The 24,963-nt window shown below is 52.8% G+C and overlaps 2 protein-coding genes across 2 annotated transcripts in view; one reads left to right on the forward strand and one right to left on the reverse strand.

Annotated features, from left to right (window-relative positions):
• The window catches only part of FOXN4 (forkhead box N4), a 27,430-nt gene extending 19,885 nt beyond the window's left edge, over positions 1–7,545 (forward strand). The window contains exons 3-9 of the mRNA XM_007954979.1: positions 2,846–2,970; positions 3,062–3,163; positions 3,445–3,572; positions 4,194–4,290; positions 5,271–5,478; positions 5,667–6,059; positions 7,286–7,545. Coding sequence (XP_007953170.1) covers positions 2,846–2,970; positions 3,062–3,163; positions 3,445–3,572; positions 4,194–4,290; positions 5,271–5,478; positions 5,667–6,059; positions 7,286–7,545 — 1,313 coding nt within the window. The remainder of the gene's footprint in view (positions 1–2,845; positions 2,971–3,061; positions 3,164–3,444; positions 3,573–4,193; positions 4,291–5,270; positions 5,479–5,666; positions 6,060–7,285) is intronic.
• A 13,891-nt stretch (positions 7,546–21,436) lies between these two features.
• Positions 21,437–24,963, reverse strand: part of ACACB (acetyl-CoA carboxylase beta) — a 162,926-nt gene continuing 159,399 nt past the window's right edge. The window contains exons 42-45 of the mRNA XM_007954999.1: positions 23,838–23,992; positions 22,458–22,628; positions 22,230–22,366; positions 21,437–21,563 (exon numbers count right to left, since the gene is read on the reverse strand). Of these exons, the coding sequence (XP_007953190.1) occupies positions 21,437–21,563; positions 22,230–22,366; positions 22,458–22,628; positions 23,838–23,992 (590 nt within the window). The remainder of the gene's footprint in view (positions 21,564–22,229; positions 22,367–22,457; positions 22,629–23,837; positions 23,993–24,963) is intronic.

Genomic DNA, 24,963 nt, shown 5'->3' on the forward strand with positions numbered 1-24,963 from the left:
ATATATATATATATATATATATATATATATATATATGTAACACCACGTGTGAATGTGTGATTAGTGAAACTTAAAACACGGATTTGTTCTCAGTTGCTGTAAGTCAATACCAACTCACGGTGACTCCACATGTACAGAGTACAACTGCTTCATGGGGTTTTGAGCCTGTGACCTTTTGGGGTGAACAAAGCTGTTTTGGATGAAGTGTTTTGGATGAAGTGTAGCCAGAATGCTTCTTAGAAGCAAGAATGACCAGACTTCATCTCTTGCACTTTGGTCATGTTGTCAGGAGGGACCAGTCCCTCGAGAAGGGTATCACAGTGGGTCAAGCAGAGGGTCAGCGAAAAAGGGGAAGACCCTCAATGAGATGGACAGACACAGTGGCTGCGACAGTGGGCTCACACGTGGCAAGGACCGTGAGGCTGGCGCCGGACCAGGCAGTGCTTTGTTCTGTACACAGGGTCACTGAGTCAAACCGACTTGATGGCCCCTGACAAGCACCTTTTGGAAGCATGCTGCCAGGCCTGTCTTCCAAGGCACCTCTGATTGGTTCAAACTGCCAAACTCCCTGTTCACTTTCAAGTGCTTAACCACTCGTACCACCCAAAACCCCCCAAAAAAAGAAAACCAAACTCACTGCCCTCACGTTGGATCCAACTCATGGCAACCCCTCCTTGGGTTTCCGAGGAGGTATCACTATGGAAGTAGATTGCCCAAACTTCCTTCCAAGGAGTGGCTGGTGGGTTTGAACCACCAGCCTTCTGGTTAGCAGTCAAGTGCCTTAGGCTCTAAGCTACCAGAGCTCCTTGGTACCACCCAGGGACTCCAAAATATTTAACAGCTGCCTATTTGAGCAGAGTGCTGACCCTGACCTAGAGGATTAGAGGGCACCAACATGGAAAGGGCCAAGAGCAGGGCCTGGCACACAGTCAGTGCTCACTAAGCGGCAGCTACTTGCAGTCATCCCTTAGCTGTCTGCCTGCTCATCGTACGATGAGTACGAAGTGGCTTGTGTGTCTGTGATGCTGGAAGTCATACCCCCAATGTTTTAAATACCATCAGGGACCCTTGTGGTGGGCAGGTTTCAGTGGAACTTCCAGAGGGGGAGGAAAGGTCTGGCGGGCTATGTCTGAAAGTTGGCCAATGAAAACACTATGGCTCAGAATAGAATATTGTCCATCCGATATAGCGCTGGAAGGTGAGCCCCACCAACAGCTGCAACAATGGACTCTAAGATGCCAGCGGTCATGAAGGTGATGCAGGACTGGGCAATCAATGCTTTGCTGTTATACACAAGGTCCTTGTGACTAGAGCCAATTCAGTGACAACTAAGGAAAATAATAACATCTGCATCTGTAGCAAATGGATCCGATGCTTAAAGAAACAGAAAGTGTTGGCGAAAAATAAACAGCAGCAAAAAATCAATTGCCGCAGCGCACTCAAGATACCCAAACCCAAAACCAAACCCATTGCCATGGAGTCGATTCCAACTCTAGTGACCCCCAGTGGGTTGCCGAGGTGGTAAATAGTTACAGAAGTAGGTTGCCCAGTCTTCCTTTGGCAGAGCAGCTGGTGGGTTTGAATCTCCAACCTTCCAGTTAGCAGTCAAATGCCTTAGGCAGAGATACCAGTAGTTTACAAATTAGGGCCTGGGAGTTTTTCTTTCTTTGAACAAGCTCTGGGCCAAAACATTATAGTAGAAGTTGATCAACTTTTTCCATAAAGGGCCAAGCAGTAAGTATCTTAGACTTTGCAGGTTATGTGGCCTCTGTGGCAATTACTCAAGTTTGCCATTTTAGTGCAAAAGCAGCCACAGACAATGTGTAAATGGCTGGGCTTGGCTGTGTACCAATAAAACTTTATTTACAAAAAACAGGCTGTGGGCCAGATTTGGTCTATGGGCTGTAGTTTGCCTGACCCCTGGGTTGTCTCTTCAGGGAACAGTTCTGTTACCTTGGGCAAGTGCTTTCTCCTCTGAACCATTTCCTTAGCTGCAGTGAAAGGGTAACAGAAGAGCCTTTAAGGTGTGTTGTGAGGATTCAGCATGGAACACACCTCACAGACAGTGGGTACTGTAAATGGTAACTGTGAAATAAGGAAGCTGGGCCAGTGGCCAAGGGCCCTCTCCTCCTTCACTGTGTCTGCTGGGAGCCTCCTGAGTGGCTGGCAGATGTGGTCCTGATTTCCAGAGAGCTAATGGACTGACCAGAGAGAACAGGACAAGAAAGACACGACAAGGCACAAAGAATGAGCCTAGGCAGCAGCCAGAACTCAGGGGAGAGCTGAGGGATCTGGAAAACTTCCTGGAAGAGGTGGCTCTAGAGCTGGATCATTTTTTCAGGTGGCTTGATTGGAGGTGGCTACCTGAAAATCTGCAATGTCTGTCACAGGCCAGGCATGGGTAGCATGGGTACATCTGCTATTCTTGAGCTCATCTTTCCCTAGGAGTAAGGCTTGGCAAATGGGAAAAAGAACAGGAGGGCATTTGGACCTAAACCTAGAGGCACTGGGGAGCCATGGGATGTTTCTGTGGAAAGATGAATGATGAATTCATGTCTCAGTTTCATGAAAGACTGGAGCCAAGATATTATATGGTTGTTACTATTGTTATATTTGAGATACTGTCTCATGTCTAACATATGCTAAGACTTTGTGTTGTTTAATCCTCGCAACTTTGTAGGTAGGAGCCCCCCTCTACCACTGTATTCCCAGGAGTGATTTGCATGGACCTGCTGTATGTCTGGTCCTGAGGATAGGGGTGCTCCCTCCCTCTGGGATACTCATGTCCTTCCCCATGACCACCCTTCCTCCAGCCTGCTGGCATCTCTGTGCTTTCCTCCTGCAGGTGCCTTGGCGGGGGCAGCTGACCTGCACGTAGGAGCTGCCCCAGGTCCCTTGTTCCACGGGCCAGCCAGCATGGCCCCCCCAGGCATCCTGGGCCTAGGCCCCCTGGCCAGCCATGGAGCCAGTGTAAGTGGCACCACATAGGTCAGGGAGGGAGGAGGGTTGTCCCCGGGTCCCCATCCTGACCCTCTGTCTCCTCATCTCCTTGCCCTGGCAGATGAGTACATTCCCAGTGGGGGGCCAGCCCTCTGCTGGCCTGCAGGAGGCACAGCTGTACCCAGCCGCCCAGCCACAGTTCCGGCTCCCGCAGGGTCAGCAGGTACTGCACACAGGCTGAGGGAGCCCTGGACTGGGAGGCAGATACCCTTGGCTTGGGCGGGCCACGGACTGCTCCAAGTTTTGGTTAGCTCACCCACAATGTGAGGATAACGTTCCCCACCGTGGCTCATTCAGTACTTCCCGAAGCCCTGCCATGGACGAGACAAGATTGGCTCCCGGGCCAATCTTTTTTTTTTTTTTTTTGAGGCCGGGGCGGGGCGTTACTGTGATTGACATATGCTCTCTCCCTCTCTCTGCTGCCCTGCCACTGCCCATGGGAAGTGCCCCCCTGCGGGCCTGTATGGCTCTCCATTTGGGGTGCGGCCTCCCTACTCCCAGCCCCGCATGCCTGTGCACTCATCTCAGGAGCTGCACCCCAAACACTACCCCAAGCCCATCTACTCATACAGGTGAGGTCCAGGGTGGGCAGGCGTGGGTGGCGGGGTCTCAGGTAACAGAGGGTGAGGGCTGTCTCTCAGACCCCTCAGGCAGCTAAGTTTAGTGCCCAGACTGCTCAGGGGGAGGCTTTGGGGACCTGGTCTCAAGCAGGACCATCACATACATGATCATTCAGCACTCAGGGATGAGAACCCACTCCAGACCCTAAGCAGTGTCCCCCTCTGTCACTCACGTGCTGTGTGACCTTGGGGGAGTAGCTTGGCATCTCTGAGTTGTTGCTTCCTTAGATGTAAAAAGTTATAGTAACTGTAATATATACCTCACAGGACTCTGGGGAGTGCAGAAGCAGCCCAGGTAAAGTCTAAAGCCCCACAGATATTAATTTTGGGGAGGAGATAAAGAAGAAAAGATGTAATTTCTCAAATCAGAACAAATGGATGAGCCCAGGGCCAAGGAGAGGGGTAGGGGGTGGGGAAGACATTTGAACATGAAAAGGCATTGAGAGCTGACAGTATGTGAAAGTGTGGGGTGAGTATAGTTGAGGTCCATCAGGGCAGGCTTCCTTGCAGAGGTGACCCTAGGCTATCAGCCTGAGACCCCTTCATGCCCACTTGCCTCACTTCTTGCTCCAGCTGTCTGATTGCCATGGCCCTGAAGAACAGCAAGACGGGCAGCCTACCTGTGAGTGAGATCTACAGCTTCATGAAGGAGCACTTCCCCTACTTCAAGGTGAGGGCCCGGGCCCAGGGCACAGGTACGAGAAGTGCCCTGGTCTCTCTTTGGCACTGCCAGAATCCAGGGCTGGCCCAGGCCAAACCCCTCTTCAAGCCCACTGATAGCTGCCAATCTGGTAGTAGGGTTATCTGAACATGTGCACTCACACAGACATTGTCATAGAAACTCACAAAGAGGAGGGGATATAAGAGTTGGGCTCTGATGGATGATTCACCAGACATCCCTGTAGGCAAAGGGACAACCTAGTTATGCAGCAGACTAGGTAGAACATAATGGTGAAAAACACGGACCGGCAGCAACCTCCACCTCTGAGTCTCAGTATCCTCACCTGGAAGATGGGGATAATTCTACCCACTGGGAAGAAGACCAAGGCTTCTGCAGGCAGAGGGTCTGGCAGCTCCTGGCACCAGATCGGCCATTAGTGATGTTCTCCTTGTTAGCACCAAGGCAAACCATGGAGCAGGTGAGTGCTCCAGGAGCTCAGAGGGGACCAAGCTGCAGGATCCCCGGCCCAGATAGTGTCCATGGCAGCGAAATCGCAGTACACTGGGCAGGGGCGGGGGCATGTGTGGAGGTGTGAGGTGTGAGTGAGGTGCATTGCACTAGCTGCTTAACCAGCACTAACCTCAGCAGTTAAAAACGATTTGCATTTAATACACTTGCCCAGTTATCTGTGTATTAGCATCATTCTCACGTACAGACAGAGACATAACAAGCAGGAAATCCAACAGCCCTGGGCCTCGCTCCTAAGTAATAACAGTTTGCTGGAACTGAATAGCGGCTGCCTCCTTAATCAGGGCATGCGCCCTCAGTTTGCCACGGGCCCCACTACCCTCTTTTCCTTCCACCTCGAGGCTGCAGTTGGACACTGTCTTCTTACCCCTCCCACCTTCCTGCCCCACCTCTTGAGGCCTCTGAGTTTGAAAGTCCCTGGAGAGGAAGGGGTCTCTTGAGTGCCCACTTCTCCCCCACAGACGGCCCCCGACGGCTGGAAGAACTCGGTGAGGCACAACCTGTCCCTGAACAAGTGCTTTGAGAAGGTGGAGAACAAGATGAGCGGCTCCTCGCGCAAGGGCTGCCTGTGGGCCCTGAACCTGGCCCGCATCGACAAGATGGAGGAGGAAATGTACAAATGGAAGAGGAAGGACCTGGCCGCCATCCACCGGAGCATGGCCAACCCTGGTGAGGCCCAGTCACCTCCAGTGTGCGCACACACACACCCCATACGCACACACCACCCGCACGCACGCAAACTCCCACGTGCTGGCTGAGCTCACGCAAGTGGCGACACTGCCATCTGCACCCAGGCCTGAGTGAGGGCCCACTCGCTGCAGGGTGGGTTCTGAGTGACCTCTCCTGCTTGCCTGCAGAGGAGCTGGACAAGCTGATCTCAGACCGGCCGGAAAACTGCCGGCGCCCTGGCAAACTGGGCGAGCCAGAAGCCTCTGTGCTGACCCACGCCCCCACGGTGGCCATGGCCCACGGCTGCCTGGCCGTCTCGCAGCTCCCACCCCAGCCCTTGATGACGCTGTCCCTGCAGTCCGTCCCCCTGCACCATCAGGCTCAGCCCCGGGCCCATCTGGCTCCAGATTCGCCGGCCCCAGCCCAGACCCCACCCCTGCACACCCTGCCGGACCTGAGCCCCAGCCCCCTGCCCCACCCCTCTATGGGGAGGGCGCCAGTGGACTTCATCAACATCTCCACCGACATGAACCCCGAGGTGGACGCCCTGGACCCCAGCATCATGGACTTCGCTCTGCAGGGTGAGGCTGGAATGGGGAAAGGCAGGGGCCCAAGAAAATGGGGAGCAAGTGATAGGACTGTCTGCATGTTACCCCCATGGCCTCATTCCATCGACAAACATTTCCCAACCACCTAACAACAGCGAGTTGTAGCAAACATTTAAGGAGCACTTGCTCTATACCAAGCACCGTCCTAGGTACTTTCTAGGCATCATTTCATTTCACCCTTGGGACGGTCCTGGAGCCAGGGCTGGATTTAAACAACCCTGAACTAAAGTTCTCATCTTCCATGAGGGAGATCCGAGTTTGATTCCCAGCCGATGCCCTTCACACACAGCCACTGTCTGTCATTGCGGGCTTCCATGTTGCTATGACACCGAACAAGTTTCAGAGGAGCTTCTAGACTAAGAGTAGGAAGAAAGGCCTGGCAGTCTACTTCTGAAAATGAGCCAGTGAAACCCTGTGGGCCACAACCGTCTGATCCATAACTGATCACACGGGTGGCACAGGACCGGGCAGTGTCTTGTTCTACTGCATACAGGTCACCATGAGTTGGGAGCGATGGCAGCTAACAACAGCAAACTTAATCATTCCCAGCTTCCACTGCCACATGTGGATGTTGTGCCTGGTTGCCACTCTGATCCACTGGGGCTGCGTGGTCCTCCCACATAAATGGGAGATGCGTGAATGAATGGTGAATGAACGAGTAAACGAACAGGGACTTCCAGGGAAGGCTCATGATCCTTCCCTTCAGTAGCATTTGCATAACTACTACAGGCCAGGCCTCCAGCAGCTCTGTATCTAGGAGGGAAAAGGACAAGGTAGCAGGTGGTTACAGCTGTGGAAGGGGTACAACCCAGCCTCCCTGCCTCCTCCTGGATCACTGTGTAGTTCAACGTGCGGAGGAGAGGGAGGACCTTGTTTTGCTCCTGTGCTCTGAACAGCTGGCGCCAGGAGGGCTCAGTGCTTTTAGTCTGCCATCTTGTTTAACCCTTGCCAGCCCTAGGAGGTGGGTCCTCCAATCACACTCATTTTAATCCAACAAACAGGCTCGGAGACAGAAGTGACTTTCACCAGGGCCCTCAGGGGAAGGGGAGGCCTGGGCTCCCGTCTGGCTCCTCCACGCCCTCCTGCATCAGTGACCTCGAACCCTGCACATGATCTTAGCCTCCCCCCGCAGGTCAGCATTCGAACTCGGGTCTGCCTCACATGCAGCCAGCTCACCCAGATGCTTTTGTCTTTGAAAGGGAACCTCTGGGAGGAGATGAAGGATGAGGGCTTCAGCCTGGATGCGCTGGGGGCCTTCGGAGACACCCCACTTGACTGTGACCTGGGGGGCCCAGGCCTGACCCCTGTTTCTGGAGGCAGCAACCAATCCTTCTCAGACTTGCAGGTGACAGGCCTCTACGCCACATACTCCACCCCGGACAGTGTGGCCAGTTCAGCCGCCACCCCCTCCTCTCAGTACCTGGGCGGCCCCGGGAACAAGCCCATAGCCCTGCTGTGAGCTGAGGGGCTCCAGACCCCGGGCACCCTGGGGGCAGACCCTGGCGAGAACTGCCTGGAGCAGGGCCTTCCCACAGGAAGGGCCCCTCACGCTCCCATAGGCGCCTCCCAAGCCTGATGGGCTGCTGACTGGTGTGGGAAGCTGTCCTTCTGGGTACTCCTGCCACGTTCACACCGTGCCCACCCCCCCACAGGAAGCCTCTGGGCCCTCCTCCCAAGTCAGAATGGGAGGAACAGGGCCAGCAAGCTCACAACACTCCCCCGAGCCCCTCAAGACACAAGGCCTGCCAGGCTGAGGGGCCAAGTCTCTCCCACGTGATTCCTGGCTGGCACCCTGATCACCTGCAACCCAGGACACCCGCCTGCACCATGGAAATGCCTGGCGGGTCCCTTAATTTATTCTTTTGGGAGACAGGGTGAACCAAGCAAAACCTCTGCTTCAAGCCTCCAGTGGCCAGGCCCTGAGGTCGGAAGTAGAAAACAAACAGTGGAACCTCCCTTGGGCTGAACTCTGCAGGGGACGCCTACCCAGCAGCCCTCCGGCTCCATTTCTATGGGTGGTGCCACTGGTTAACATGCTCGGCTGTGCTAATCACAAGGTTGGTGGTTCAAGTTTACTCAGAGGCGCCTGGAAGAAAGGCCTGGAGCTCTCCTTCCGAAAAAGCAGCCACCAAAAACCCAACGAAGCACAGTTGTACTCTGACAGGCACAGGGTCGCCATGAGTCGGCGTCAAACTAGACTTTCATAGAGTAGACCCCGGGTCATGCTAGGCATCGCCAGCGCTTGGAAATTTATTTATATTTATTGTGGCCATCCACACCACCTCTGCAAACCCAGCTCAAGGTCCCTGGAATAAGACTCCCCTGTCCCTCACCCACCCCGGCAACCCCAACACCTTGATTTTCCCGAGTCACCTCTCTAACGGGCTCTAGCCCCTCTGCAGCCTTGGGCTTCCTTTGAGAACGCGCGCGCACTTTCAATACTGCGAAGCTTCGATTTGTCAACACCAGAGGGTCAGGAGTCCAGTGCACCTGAGAGAGGAGGGGCGTGAGTTTTGGGGCTCGGGACCTTCTAGGGTGAGTTGGGATGGAAATGACAGGGTGGGGGTATTTAAGACTGTCTTACAAAAGGAAGCCAACTGTAAACCGTGTGGAACTTGGCCGTGTCACTAACGGGGAGGGGGTGCTGGCCGAGAGATGCGTATTTGTGGCCTTGTTGGCCTTTTCTTTGCCCCGCTGACCCTTGAACCTTTCAGCTTCTTTCTCTGCCCATGACTGATCCTTCAAGGGGCAGATTCCGCACAGTGGGTCAGGGGGAGCTGGGCAAGTGGGCTGGGAAGAGAGACGGTAACAAAAGACCTTCCGGTCACACAGAGACAGAGAAAACGCAGTAGCGGCTGTACCACCATGCTCTCTTGGCCGATTGGATGTTCAGCTCCTGTATCTGGGAGCTCCGGAGCCCTAGAGCCAGAGTATTTCTGGCTAATCAACAGCTCAGCCAGTTGCCTCAGAGGTTTGGCATTAAGCCCCATCTTGAAGGGCCTTCTTTAAGCCCTTCCTAGTTCTGGGACAGGAGCCCGAGTGGCACAAGTGTTTTTACAATTGACTGCTAACCCACAGGTTGGCAGTTCAAAGCCACCCAACGGTGCTGCGGAAGAAAAGTCTGGCTAACTGCTCCTGTGAAGATGGCGGCCAAGAAAGCCCTGTGGAGCAGTTCTACTCTGTAGCACGTGGGGTCGCTCTGAGTCACGGCCGACTCCATGGTGGCCACAAACAACGGCAAGAATTCTGGGACATTCCACTAAGAACTTCAGAAACAGCCCAGTGCTCCCCATCTGACCAGTACCACGGAGCTGTTTCGTGTGACATGACCCCACCTAGATGCTTATGTTGCTGTAATAAAGCCCCGTGTCCAGGTGCTACCAAGACTCTAAGCACAGTGCTGAGTGACTGTCTCCTTCAATAAAGGCTGGAAGGCAGGTCCGCAGCTCGGGCAGGTGCTAAAGGTGTGTATAGGAGGGCACCACGCCCTCAGCCCTCACAGGTGAGATGCCCCGTGTACAGGTGGGGAGATTGAGGCTCCAAGAGGCATCACCACAGCCACACTGAATCCAGGTCTTCCCACGCCAGGTTCTCACCACACCAGAAACGGGTGGGGGGTGTCTGTCAATATTAATACAATGGAAACAGCCACCATTTCCTGTTCATTGGCACCAGGGGCTTCACACGCTATCTCAGGTAGGAGCTTGGGAAGCTGAGGCTCAGAGAGGCTGGGAAGGCCTCAGGGTAACTGGGAGCAGCATTAAGCCATACGTGCCAGGACCCGGAGCCAGAGGTGACGAGGTGGAAGGAGTTACACCTTGGGTGGCACAAATGAGCAAGCACTTGGCCACTAGCCAGAAGGCTGGGGTTTGACCCCACTCAGAGGCACTCAGGAGTCAGGCCTGGCAACCTGCTTCCCAAAGGCCACGGCCTGGAAAACCCTATGGAACCCTACTCTGCACACACAGAGTCACTATGAGTCACAGTCGACTCAGCGGCCACTAACAGTAACAATTATCGACTAGGCCCTGCTGCCAAGTAGCCTGTACAACCCTCCCAACACCACTAGGAGATGCAGCTTATTCCTTATGACATCCACTTTACGGATGAAGGCACAGAGGCTCTCACAGGCAAAGCAGGTGTCTTGCACCCAAGATAACAGTGAAAGGTCTTGTATTAGCTTCCTGTGCTGCTGTGTAAAATGACTACTAACTCAGTGGTTTAAAACAACAGAAACTTATTCTCTTAAGATTCTGGAGGTCAGAGTCTAAAGTCACAGTGTCAGAAGGCAGTTCCTTCTTGGGCTTGGGAGAGAATCAGTTCAAGGCCTCACCCATCTTCTTGTTTCTGGCTGCTGCTGTAAGCCTTGGTCTTGTAAACATCATGCCAGTCTCTGTCTTCACAGGGCATTTTCTGTGTGTCCTTTTATGTCTCTTATAGGAACGCTGTCATTGGATCTAAGATGCACCCCAACTAGGATGCTTTAGCTTGAGATCCTGAACTAATTACAGCTGCAAAAACCCTATTACTCAATAAGGCCAGATTCTGGGGTTCGAGGTGGACACCAATTTTAAGAGACCTTATGCAACCCATTATAGGTGTATTAATTAAGATGCTAAGTCTAAAGTCCACTGGGGAGATTAGGCTCTCACATATCTGATGATTAGTGAGTCCTGAAGCATGTGGGATGATGGGGCTGGGGCTGGTGTTGGGAAATGTTGAGCTGGGCCCACCTCACTGTAGACCCAGCAGGCAGGCAGGTGGCAGAGAGGGGGTACCTGCTGTCTGGGCTCTTTGGCTACCCATCACCCACTCCATGGCTATGGGGTGGACCTCTGACCCCTGGCTGGCTAACCAGAGCACCTCCCCCAACAATGACGGATGGGAGGCAACTGACCCTGGCCATACTGGTCACAGCTTATGAGCTTTCTCCCCAGGGACTTGGCAGGAGCTATGGCAAAGAAGGGTGCCCCCTTCTCCTGGGCTGCTAAACTGGAGCATGAGCCCTGAACCACCAGTGTCACCATATGGCGGGGGCTTGGGAGCTGCCCGGGTCTGGTCTCTGTTCCTTACCATGCCAAGCACTGGGCAGGACAAACAGTCACGCTCATAAAGAGCCCTGAGCTTAGGCAACAGCCTTGTTCACAGCAAGAGGTCTACCTGGGCAGGAGTCCCCTCCCCCAACCCCAGAAGAGGAGGAGGGATGGCACCTGAATCAAGGTTCTCTCTGGAGACGGGGAACTCAAGTTGGGATTGTAATTCAAAGAGCTGCCACAGAGCACCCGCTGGGTGCCACACTGTTAAACCTCAACCAGGCATCAGCACCGTGAAACCACACAGCGAGCCCGTGTAGTCTGGACCAGGGGCCCGTTTTACAGATCAGGAAACTGAGGCTCTGAGATCTTGGTCCTGCAGCTTTTCTTCCTGCTCCATGAGAAATCACCTACATTTTAACCACAAGAGTAACAGCCGTCGCTAACACTCATGGGAGGCTCACTCCACATCACCTGACAATGACACGGTTCATCTCCGTCGCTCCTCTCCACCCCCACCCCCGGGGGTAAAGCTGTTATCATCCCCTGTGGCAGGCAGAAGGTCCCTGAGAGGTACACATGGTTTGCATTTAACCAGTAACCCGAAGGTTGAGGGTTTGAACCCACACAGCAGCACTGTGGAAGGCCTGGTCACCTGCTTCTGTAAACACTGCAGGAGATCCTGGATGGATGGAGTGGGAGGGCAGTGTGGAACAAAACTCAAAATCAAATAATAATAATTAAAAAAAAAAAAAAAAAACAGGTTTGCTGGTCTGATAGAGCCTGGTGAGACTCCCAAGACTATGGCCCCCAGCTCCCCTTCAGGTCTGGAACTGAATGTACTCCTGTGGCTTCTAGCCACACAAGAGACAGGCATGTGGGGTGAACATTTACATCAGGTAGATACACTCCTGGGAGCGATCAATCGTGGGAGACAAAAAGGCAATGTTTGCACAGGGAGACAGCTTCGGGAGGCATGGAGAGAAGGACTCAGGGAAGAGGTAACTATAGGGAGAAAGTGGGAAGAGTTGGTTAAAAAAAAAAAAAATTATAGCCAAGAAAACCTAACGGAGAAGCTTTACTCTGTCATGTGGCGTCTGTGAGAGTCAGAGCTGGCTCAGTGGCCACAGGTTTACTTGGATTGTGGGCAGGACCTTGGCTCCTGAGATGTCCACAAGCTAATCCCCAGAGCCTGTGTGTTATGTTACATTGCAAGGGGGGTTAAGGTTGCTAACACGCTGACTTTACAACAGGGCAGTTACCCAGGTGAGCACAATGTAGTCACAGCCCACAGCCGTCCAGTCCATTCCGACTCATAGAGCCCATGAGGATAGAGTAGAATTGCCCCGGAGCATTTTCAAGGCTGTCATCTTTATAGAAGCAGACTGTCACCGCTCCCCTAAGGAGTGGCTGGGAGGTTTGATCCACCGACCTTTCGGTTAACGGCCAGGCATTTAACCACTGCACCACCTCATGAAATCACAAGAGTCCTTATAAGTAAGTGGGGGAGGCAGGAGGGTCAGAGTCAGAGAGATTAGGAAGATGCTGTGCTGTTGGCTTTGAAGATGGAGGAAGGGGCTGTGAGCCAGGGAACGCAGCCTCCTCTTGGAGCTGGAAAAGCCGCACACAAAGTCTCCCCTAGAGTCTCCAGAAGGGACGCAGCTCGGCTGTCTCCTTGATTTCAGCCCAGTGAGACCCATGTCCAACTGCTGACCAGAACTGTCAGTCATTTGTGTTGTTCCACACCACCATGCTTATGGTAATTGTGACAGCAGGCACATTAAACAGCTGCACCCTTGTTCTACAGAGAAGGCTCAGAGAGGCTAAGGAGCTCACCCAGGGATTCTAAGAGGCAACGAGGGGATGCAAATGACACTGTGCTTCCACACGTCTTTTGTCACATGGCACAGGGAGCGAAAACTCTCCAAGGTTACCCAGCTAAGGTCTAAGCCCCGCTAAGGTCCCCAGCTACAGCAAGTAGCTTCCTAGCTGCTGCTAATCTGAAGGTTGGTGGTTTGAAACCAGCCAGAGGCACTGTATAAGAAAGGCCTGGCAATATCCCTCCGTAAAAATTACGGCCAAGAAAACATTATGGAGCGGTTCTACTCTGTCACGTGCAGTTGCCGGGAGTAGACGTGAACTAACAGCCAGCACCACTGCAGGCTTCCCCCGCCTCCGGCAAAGCTCAGGTATGCTTCCTGAACTGCAGCTGGTGGGACTTGGAAAAGGAGGTGAACCATCTGTTCAAAAGTAGGAATGGAGATGAGCGAGCCCGCGCTGCCTCCCTCGGGTGCTTGCAGTGCTGACACTGTGCTACCTGTCCGTGTGGACACAGGGCCTACAGTCCCTGGGGCTGCAGCCCTTGATGGCGAAGTATCATGGCAAAGACCAAACGCACAGTTGAAACAAAGGCCACTTTCTCTGCAACCCGACATGGGAGGCCAGGCCTCAAACCCAGGAGCAGGGGTGGCCTCCATGGGGACGGGAACATGGCCCTCAGCTCAGCCCTCTCAGCACCTCCACGACCACACAAACGGGGACCAGTGGCAGAAGCACGACACAGCTCACCGCTGCGGCACTCCGACGGACACGCAAGGCCGCTCTGCTTCCTCCTGCGGGGCTGCCGGCACGCTGGGCTCGCTGTCCACCCAGGTCCAGGCAGCTGGAATTTAGCAGCTTTGGGCTTGGGCCCATCCCCACATAATTGCAGAAAATGGCCAGATTAGCTGATGATCAGAAACCCCTGGAGGCTTTTATTTTCAAAACTGAATCATCTGGACCCCTGCCTGAGCGCTTCTTAATTCTGGCTAGCTGTGAATTTGAATTTTTAACAAGCCCCTGGTAAGTGTGGGAGCCACTGGCCCAGAGGAAGAAGGGGGAGAAGATTCGGAAACAGAGGTGGAAGGGTCAGCAGGTGGGCCTCATGCGATCAGGTAGATCCCAGGGCTGTCTTAATACCAGCTGGCTGGGCAGCCCGGAACAGCCCTCTTCATTCGGACTGGGGAAATGGCTGCACTTGTACGTAAACTGTGAGGCCATCCCAGCAGCAGAAGAGGTTCCCAGGAAGGGGCGGGATGGGGAAAGGTTGACAGTGAGGGCTCCCTCCACACCAAGGAGGACCCTGGCTGCCCACCCCCTTTCTTTTCTTCCCAGTCTCCAGGGCATTGGTGGTCTGCATCTGCAAGGCAGCCTTGCAGTGTTGAGAGAAGAGGACGGGAAGGAGGAGGAGGAGAGAAGGAGCTGGGCCGGGAGCATCTGCTGGGAGAAGGTGGGAACCCCACTGGTGGGAAGACATATTCTTTCTGTGGGGCACTGGTGGTTCAGGAGCTTTGGCAGCATAGTGCCTGAGGCATTTGACTGCTAACCAGAAGGCTGACCGTTCAAACCCACCAGCCACTCCTCAGAAGGAAGATGGGCAACCGACGTCCACTTCTGTAGAGCTACTGCCTCGGAAAACCCAGGAAACGTCACTGAGTCGAATCAACTCAATGGCAGCGAGTTTGGTTTTTATGGTTTTGTCAGGCAAGGACTCTCCAGTAGGGGAGCAGTAGTATCAGGCTTCCTCACCCCCTCCCCACTTCTGCTGTGATATGCTAAGTCATAGTTATATAACATCACCACCACATTAGAATGACACAATCTTACGTAACCCACACTTGGGCACTAGGGCACTATTGTGTAGTTAGACTATAAAAAGAAAGCGGAACTTTCTTTGGCAGCAGCAGTAGCAGCAGCAGTCTCCTGTGAGATGCTGTATAAATAAAAGCATGTCTCAGTCTCACAGACCTCTGGCTCCACAAGTATTCTTTTGTCTGCTCCAATCAAGAGTGAACCTTCCAGGCGTCGAGCACTTGCAGTACAACTGGCATAGTCGGCAGGATTCATCGCAGATGGGTAGGGAACTCCCAAAGGAACCCACTGTCCCTTGTGGGGTCGAATTGAAGGGTGGCCCCTCATAAGCATGTGGTATTCGGTGGCAGAGTTGTAAGCTGCTTGGATATCTCTCCAGGAATGGCCAGGGCTGGACAGTACCCCAGTGGTGGTGAATAGAGCCCAGCATATGTGGGGGAGTCTTTAGTTTAAAAAAAAAAAAAAAAAAGCCCAAGCAGCAGCCAGGGCTATGGGTTGGGTTTTCCAAACCACCCTGCGTGCTGAGACCAAGAAGGAACTGACACTAACTGTGCAACTCAGGGACCATGAAGAGGAAGTTGCAACGTTGCAGCACCAAAAGGAGGCGTGAGAAGTGACAAAGCATGTCCTGGAGGAAAGCAGGGCCAATCCTGGCTCCTCTGGGGAAGAGAGTGCAAGAGGCTGGTTTGGAAAGAATTGTCTTCCAGGCAGTTACTCAGAAAATGAAATCCCAGCAACCCATGCCAGCAGGACAATCCACTGGCTCTGCCCAAATGACGGAGTTTACTACGTATCGTCCCTACACCCAGGCAGAATTAATGGACCTAGGAAAAGAGTTCAGGCAGCATCCCGCTGAGCCGCTGGCTGCCACAATTATGGGATGCAGGAGTGGATGGCGTAATGTGTACCAGACATGAAATGGAGAAGTTGGCAGTGGTAACAGTTAACTCCTCCCTGTACCAGTGCTTGCAGAACAGTACCCGCCACGCTCCGTGTAGGGGTAACCACTCCTTAATGGATTGGATCATGGCCGCTATAAGAGCAGTGTGGGCGGACGCAGGTGACCTGCCAGGCATAATCAGCAAATGGCAGTTATGTGGAATTAGTGCAAGTACTCTGGGAGCTAGGTATGAGGCAGGCAATTTTCAACTTAAATACACATGGCCCTGATGAGGAGCGCTTTACAGAAGGCATGCAAGATGCACTACTGCAGAATGCCCCCTCAGTGCCATTTGGGTCTTTAATGGCCACATTGAGTCCCTATGTTGGGTGCCCAGTTCATGAGGGCCACAGTGGCTGCCAGCCTAGAAGAGGCAGAGAACCACCGAAGTGTGAATGGGGTACATGCACTGACTCAACAAAAATGAGGTTTGCCTAAGGGGACCAAGCCAGTAAAGGTCACCTGCACCCAGATGTGGATGGAGCTCCTTGCACCCAGGGTGGATCGAGAAAAGACAGGCAGGCAAATGCCCAACTACCGCAACTGTGGCAACAGCTGCGGGAGGAACAAAAGTTTATAAAACGGGCAGGGCGCACTGGAAAGGGGCCTGTGCAGGCCAGAGCTGTGCAGCTGGAGGAGTGTGCGGCTGAACCGGAAGGGCCGACGGAGGCTCTCTCCTCCTAGGAATAGGACCAAGGCCAAGGTACCCGTCTCGAGGGGACACGCAGGGACCCGAGGCCCCATTGCCATACATCGGTCCCCCTCTAATGTACAGCAAGTGCTCACACTGATGGATACCAGGCAGAATGTTCCCTTGTACGGGAACCCTGATCGGTTCCCTGGCCCACCCTTGTACACTGAGTATGGGGGAGACCAGAGTGTAAAGGTGAAGGCAATCACTGTAACCTGGGCCATAGGGCGATTGCCACCTAAGGAGTACTAAGTGTATGTGTCCCCAACCCCTGAATATATGTTAGGAATAGATGTATTGCAAGGCTTTTATGGATGAAACAGCAGTAAGGGAGTTTAGGTCATGGATGTGGGTAGTAAAAGCTATTTTATGAGGACGTGCCAAACATCCTCCTCTGGTCTTGCCTAAACCAGGAAGAGTGAGTAATACTAAGCACCACTGGCTACTGAGTGGACATGAAGAAATTACTGGCACCATACAAGAGTTAGAAAAGGTGCAAATTATTCGCCCTACACACAGTCCATGTAACTACCTTGGGTGGCCTGTACGGAAACCCAATAGAACGTGGTGGATGACAGTTGATTATAGGGAACTCAATAAGGTAATTCCTCCTTTGCATGCAGCTGTGCCCTCAATAGCCGATTTGATGGACCGCCTTAGTCATGAGTTGGGTACCTATGACTTTGTGGCTGATGTAGCAAATGCTTTTTTTCCCATTGACATTGCTCCAGACAGCCAGGAACAACGATACTAACAAGCGTATGTTCCAACTGGTTCGAGAACAGCATGGCCACACGCGAGCCCAGCTAGGGTATTTTGTATGAGATGGGGTAGGATTGCTCCTCACAGAGGGTGAGGAGCTTACTCTGAGAGTGCCACAATGTATTTGTTATAAGGTATGATTCACAGGGGGCCATAATGGGATGGGTGTCCCCAGTACCATGTACCATCACCATTCACATGTCCTCGTGGAGCCCCCGGCGAAGCCCACGACATGCTTGCCTGGTGCTCTGGGGAAGTCTGTGGGTATGTGGACAACATGGATGGCCCTATCTGCCTGCAAACTGGACAGAATGATGGACATGGGGACGGCCCTATCTCCCAGGGAGGGTGTTGACTATGTTGTCCCACTGTCCTGCTAATTGGGGCACCTTTAAGGCTCATCACCTTGAAGAATGAACCCCATGGTGGTTTTACCCCTTGGCCGTATTTTCTCCCCAAGGAGCAAGTATACACAATCAATGGGAGATTACTGCCCCGGTTCTCCATATGGCCCGGGTCCTTAATGCTACTCATAAAGCCTTAACTCTTATGAGTGAAGAATTATATGAAATGAGAAAGATAGTTTTGCAGAATCGCATGGCACTAGATATTCTGACCGCCTCTCAAGGAGAGATGTGTGCTACGTTAGGCACTGATAGCTGCATTTATATCCCAGATACCACAATGTATCTAAATGCTCTAAATGCTTTAGCTGTTGAAAGTCATTATATTGATGGATACTCTGAAGGAATGGTAGAACTTGCTTCCACAGGAGTGACGAATCACCATATAAGTCTTGTTGTTGTTATATACCGTCGAGTTGGACCCAACTCATAGTGACCCCTCCTTGGGTTTCCGAGGCAGTATCACACGGAAGTAGATTGCCCCATCTTCCTTCCGAGGAGTGGCTGGTGGGTTTGAACCGCCAGCCTTCTGGTTAGCAGTCAAGTGCCTTATAAGTCTTAGGTATTGTTTTTGGAGTCCTTGTTATAGGTTGTTGCAGCTTATACTGCTATTGCGGGTTATGGGTACAATGCTCATCCCTCCTCGCCCAGGGCCCCTCCCGGAAGTCCTCTATAGCCCATAGATTGTAAGGCGAGGAACCCTGAAGGGGTGGAGTGTCAGGCAAGGACTCTCCCATAGGGGAGCAGTAGTATCAGGCTCCCTTGCCCCCTCCCCGTTTCTGCTGCGAATACACTAAGTCATAGTTATATAACATCACTGCCATATTAGAATGATGAAATTTTATGTAACCCACACTTGGGCACTATGCCACTGTCATGTAGTTAGACTATAAAAAGAAAGGGGAACGTTCTTTGGCAGCAGAGAGCAGCAGCAGCAGTGTCCAGTGAGATGCTGTGTGAATAAAAGCATGTCTCAGTCACATACCTCTGGCTCCATGAGTATTCTTCCGTCTCTCCCCGTGGAGAGTGAACCTTCCAGGTGTCCCGTGCCTGCAGTACAGGCTTAGTGGTGGTTCAGTGGCAGGAATCTCGGCTTCCATGCTGAAGACCAGGGTTCGGCTCCCGCCAACGCACCTCGTGCACAGCCACCACCCGTCTGTCAGTGAAGGCATTACTCTGCTCCGTGCTGAACAGGTTTCAGCACAGCTTGCACACTAAGGCAGGCTAGGAAGGCCTGGCGATCTACCAATGAAAACCAGCCAATGAAAACTCTGTGGATCCCCGTGGTCCAATCCACAGCCATTCACTGGGGTGGGGGCAGGGACAGAACACGGCTGGGGGCGTGGCTGGCACAGACAGGTAACGTTTCATTCCATAGTGGATCGAGTCACCGCGAGTGGGGCCAACTCAGTGGATCCTTCAATCACATGAAGTGGATCTTTAGTCAAACAGCCCTGATTCAGCTCCCAGCTCTGTTCCCGTGTGACTATGGACTAATGTTGTCACCAGTCTAGGCCCTGCTTTCCTGGTTCCTGGTCCACAATCTGGGCATGGGGGGGGGGGGCATGCACATGAGAGAGTGCCTGCACCATCCACCCTCCCTCCACCAGAGCAGCTCCCATCTTTATGTTTAATGAAGCAGGCTTTGCTTTCTGAAACATTGTTGTTGAGAATCTACACAGCAAAACATAAACCACTTCAACAGTTTCTACACATGCCATTTAGTGACACTGAGGTTCTTTGAGTTGTGTGGCCATTCTCACCCTCCTTTTCTCGGCTGCTCCTCTTCCATTAACATAAACTCACTTCCCCCCAAGGTTCCTATCTTTCAAACTGGTGGTGTCAGTTCGACCACATACAGATACAGTTCTTAAAAGAGCTCCAGGCAGATAATCTTCCCTAGTTACTAACTGAAACCAAAACCAACGCACTGCCATGGAGTAAATTCTAAATCATAGTGACCTCCATTGGGTTTCCAAGGCTGTAAATCTCTTTATGAAAATAGATTGCCTCTTCTTCCTCCTGAGGCACAGCTGGTGGGTTTAGAACCACCAACCTTCTGAATATCAGCCAAATGCCTTACCCACTACCCCACCAGAGCTTTACTTGTTACTAGCCTGTTTTCTAATGAAGCTTTTCCGTGCTGACAAAAAAGGAGTACTTGCTTGGTGGATCTGAGTCCTTGGTGAATAGCTGGGGAAAGGAGAGGGCTGGTGGTTGGTGCTGAACTTCACATGTAAATGCTGTGGAACTGGCAAATGTTTCCTTATAACATTGCTACAATTAAAAAAAAAAAGGAAGCCTGTGATAGTGCTGAGTTGGCTGGGTCCTGCCACCGGAGCCCCAGCTGCTGCTTGACTCCTCCTGAGAACTGGGCTGAAGGGAGCCACCAGGGAGGAAGGGAGGCGGTCTGCCACTTCCACTCATAGAATAAACCAAGGCCCAGTGCTTCCTTCAAAAATAGTTTATTCCACCCATTTCCTGTAGTTTCTTCTGCCCAGCTAAAGTCACCAACTTGTCTTTCCCCCCAAAACCTTGAGGGCCTTGCCATACCATATACCCTCCGCTCCCCAAAGCAGCAGCAGCTCTCCTTGTCCCCACCTCGCTGTCCTTGGGGCGAGACAACAGAGGGCAGCCGCCCCTGCACTGGCCCCACACCACCTTCATAGGGTTGTCATCAGCTGAGGGCCAGGCTCTTCACTTTAAACTCAGACATCCTCAGGCATCCTGGCTCACGGAGGTGTCTTCCCAGGCGACCATGCTGGTTCCCAAAGTGGCCAGCTCTGAGGTTCAGTGTCCTTGGACAGGCTGTGCACCCTAGCAGCACGTGGTAACCAACTCTCCCTGTTGCCAGAAATCTGGGCCGATAGGGGGTCGGGGAGAAGCTGAGGATCCCGGTCCTGGGAGCTGGGCAGCCTTCGGAACCAACGCTGCTGGGGTCATTGCAAAGCCCTGCCCTGAGACGTCAGTCCAGTCCTTGGGAGCTGACAGCACTGCCCCCTCAGGGCCTGATCCAGCCACGGATGTCAAGGCAATAGGTGAGGAAGGTGGCTCTCCTGAAGGGTGGGGGAGGAAGGTGACCATCACAGGGGCAACATGGGGGAGCAAGTCTGGTGAGGATGCCCCTCCGTCTCTGGGCAAGTGGGTGGACTGTAGGTGCAGGGACGGATGCGTCCTGGTAGTCTCAAAGACACAGACCCAGGTGAGCCACACATGAGCACCAAGGCGAGGCAACTCCACTCATGTTGTGTTCCCACCCCCAAAACAGACTTCTGCCAAGCACTGAGAACTCCCTGCCAAAGGACACTCCCCATGATTCCCTGGGGGCTACCTGGGTGGGTGGGTAGCAGGAGACAACACTTTATTCTTTTAATAAAAAATAATCTGTACCCTTTCCTGGGCAACTAGGCAGTGGCTGAGTTGGCATCGTTACAAAAACAGGTCTTCCCGCATCCACCGTTTTCTTTCTTTGGCCTGTCCGTTCCACTGAAATATATATAAGCTCCTCAAAGTAAGCACTGGTCACAGAGTAAAAAAATAAAAGATTCCATGATCTGATAAGAAAACGGGCCTGAAGGACCCCACATGCCAGGCACCAAGAAGCACAAGGAAACTGGAAGTGGGAGTGGGTGGTTCAATTCAAAGATGCAAGTGAGATGCTGTCCTGAGAGACAACACTAAGCAAACTTCCCAGCAACGGAGAGGAGGCTGCATCTGCTTGGACGGGGTGCCCCTGGGCCCTTTATTGAGATGGGCATGAACAGCAGCCCTGGAGAAATGCCCAGGATGGAGGGAAGCAGCCCTCGGTGAGGGGCTACAGTGGGTGGGCAGGTAGCTGGGCAGGCTCTGTACTTTCTCTGGCCTGTGGTCCTGTGAGTGGTGGGGCTGGCTCAGGTGGAGGCTTGGTTCTCCATGGTAGACAGGAGGTGGGCAACCTGGGCCCGCTCGGCCGGGCTGATGTGCTGGCTCAGGTGGATCATGCAGTCCACGGCCACCTCGGGGTTCTCCTGGACCAGACTGCAGCGGGGAGAGACAGGCTGGGCTCGGGCCTGCCACTGGTTCAGGGTCCCATGGGGAGCTGGGTCCTTGGTGTAAGGCGATGGCATGCTCATGTTCCTGGGTGGGCTAGGACCTAAAGTTGCAGGCCCCTTCCTGCTGGGGTCAGGGTTTTTTTGGGGGGGCTAATGGTCCTGAGGGGCAGGAGGCACAAGGCCTGGCGAGCAGAACCCCTCACTATGTGAGAGATGGTCCTGCTAGTCACCAGCTATGTGTCCCAAGGTGAGGCATATCCCTGAAGTGGGACCCCACAGGCATAGGGGGAATAAGTCTGTGGAAAAGCTGACACTGGGATAGGAGCCAGCACCCCAAAGCCTAGTGGTTCAGCCTTTGGTTCTAGACCTACCTTGACCTTGGACAGATTACTTCATTTAGACAATAAGAATCATGAATGGACAGTCTCCCTCTACCCTAGTCTAACACCCCGGGCTCTGTGCCTCCCTCTGGTCATGTGTGAGGGAGCAGGCATAGGAGCATTGAGGCCGCTGTTGCTGGGGGCCAGGCCTGAGGTCCTTGGGACCGTACAGCGGGAAGGTTAAAGCAACCCTCTGGATTTAGATGCTAGACTTGAATCCCGGCTCCAGTACTTGCCAACAACGCGGGTGGCCAGCTGCTGCAGCCACTCACCTTCGGATGGTCTTGAGGACAAAGTCACGCTTCAGGTACTTGATGTTCTCGCGGATGGTGGAGTTCAGGCTGTCCCCCACCTGCCAGTGCTGCTCCAGCCACTGCACCACCACTTGGTTGTTGTCCCACAGGTAGGCCTGGTGGGGGGCAGAGGCTGGCTTAGGGGGCCCTGCCAGTGGGACAGCCCTCCCTCCCATGTCTCTCAGGCACGTGCAGCCCCAGACCCACCTTGACGGCCCCCTCGGTCTCCATGAACCAGCGGCGCAGCATGGACTGCACGTGCACGTGGCTCAGCTCCCCGCTGGCCTGCAGGATCTCTCGCTTGACCTGGTCCTCCAGCAGCAGGCGGCGCAGGCGCCAGTACAGGAACGCGCGCGCCGTCTTCCACTCCAGGATGTCCTGCCAACAAGCCCAGGAGGAGACTGGATGGGAGGCAGGTGCCAGGCCCTGTGACCATTCCTATTGCATGGGCAAGGCAGCTGAGGCTTGGTGAGGTAGAGCCACATGCCAGGAAGGGGCAGAGCCAGGATCTGAACCCTGGCGTCTTAAGCAGGTCACTACGCTGCTAAGTGTTTTCCCCTGGTAAAAAAAATCCCCACACAAACATGGCAGTCACTTCCACCTCAACTAAGGCAGGACGTGGGCTTACACAGAGGCGTAGTTGACTCCAATTCACAGCCCCACGTGTGTGGAGTACAACTACTCTGTAGGGTTTTCAAGGCTGTGATCTTTTGGAAACAGACTGCCAGGACTCTCTACCGAGGAACCTCTGGTTAAGCAGCATACGTAACCACAGGAGGTTTAAGTCAGCGGGGAGGCAGAACTTCCCAGTGAGAGACGCTGACAAGCACGAGGCACAGATCACAGGGTACTCTTGCAGACAGGGCACCAGGGAAGGGCTGCTATGTTCAGTGGTTGGATGAATGCTGGTTACAAATCTGGCCCCAACTGACTAGGAGACATGAACAGGTTAGACTTGTTCTCATTAGCTGCCAGCAAGTCAACTCACAGCAACCCCACGTGTGCAGAGTGCAACGCTGCACGGGGTTGTCACTGTGGCCTTTGGGAAACAGATCACCAGGCCTTTCTTTGAGGCACATCTGAGTGGGTCTGAACCATGAACCTTTTGGTTAGTAGTCCAGCACTTAACCACTTGTGACCCAGGCACTCTCAGAAGTTAGACCAGTGGCCCAAACTTGCTGCCTGTTGAAATCTCTTGGGGATCGTTAAAGGTAAACTGTTGCCTGGCTCCCAGCCCCACATAATCTGATTTAATTATAGGGTTTTTTTTTAAGGTTCCTCAGGTGATTCTAATGTGCAGTGTCAGCCCCATCTCAGACCCTCCATGTACTGGACACGAGGTGACCTTGTTGTTGCTGTTGTGTGCAGTCGAGTCGGACCCGACTCATAGCGACCCCGTCTTGGGTTTCCGAGGCAGTATCACTATGGAAGTAGATTGCCCCATCTTCCTTCCAAGGAGTGGCTGGTGGGTTTGAACCGCCAGCCTTCTGGTTAGCAGTCAAGTGCCTTAGGCACTATGCTACCAGAGCTCCCCAGGTGACCTTAGGATGGGTCATTCACACCCTCTCAGCAGTGGCAGGCTCTTACAGAAATGACGCCCTTCTCAAGCATCCTGCCCGGCGTGTCATGCAGGTCGGCAAAGTGCAGCGCCACCTGGTGGTAGATGGGGAGTAGCCGCTCCTCTCGGGACTTCACTTGGCTTTCCAGGTCCTTACGCTCCTTGTCTGAGAGACTGGACTTCCCTGGGGGCAAGGAGACAGTTGGTCAGGCTGGGGCCTTCACAAGAAACCATGGAAGATGGTCAAGTGCGGCTGGGGTGGGGGTACAAACCAGGGCCTGTGGGACAGGCCTTGCCCCCCAAGAGGCCTCAGTTTAACTCTGATGTGACCCCTAAAGAAGATGCTCATGCAGTCTCAGAAACGTCCTTGAAAATTACCCCTTCTGTCAGACCCACTATGCTTGTGGGCTACTATCAATTACCATTTTTAATAAATACTGTAAAGTATAATATGGGAATATTATAAACAATGCTATGCCAATCTTATGACTTAGAGGGAATGGACAAATCCTTTGAAATACAAACCACCAGTTTACCCAACGAGAAAGAGAACCTGAATAGCCCTATAGCTAATGGAAGTTGAATGGGTAGTTAGAAAACTCCTACTACACATTTAAAGAAGAAAATAATATCAATTCTTCACAAACTCAGAAAAGAAGGAACACTTCCCAATTCATTCTATTGAGATCAGCAGTACCCTGACGTCACACCAATTACACATCCCCCCACACATTTGTGTGCACACACACCTACTTACACAGTGCACATGCAAGTGCACACACATGCATGGACACACACACATACATGCATGTACATACAAGCACACACATGCACCCATAATAATCTTGTGAACAGCATAGTTATAAAGACCTTGCCACTTAATACAGACATTTAAAGAGAATCACATATCAGACAACAAAGGCAAATGTTATTGTATACACAAAAAATAAATACAGAGAATTACATGTAAAGATTACAAATGGAACATTTTTCAAAGAAAATTAGTAAAACATTTTGTCTGAATAGAAATTCTAAAGGGATATTTTGTCACCAAAATTCTGACAATCCTCATTGGCCCCAAAAACTTCAATTTCAGTATTTGCTGTGTGCACAGACATAAATTCACTATGACACTACATTTTTTTTTTTTTTTTT

This window comes from Orycteropus afer, unplaced genomic scaffold (assembly GCF_000298275.1).
Source record: "Orycteropus afer afer isolate SDZICR_OR568_19922 unplaced genomic scaffold, OryAfe1.0 scaffold00487, whole genome shotgun sequence".
In the NCBI taxonomy this organism is placed as follows: Eukaryota; Metazoa; Chordata; class Mammalia; order Tubulidentata; family Orycteropodidae; genus Orycteropus; species Orycteropus afer.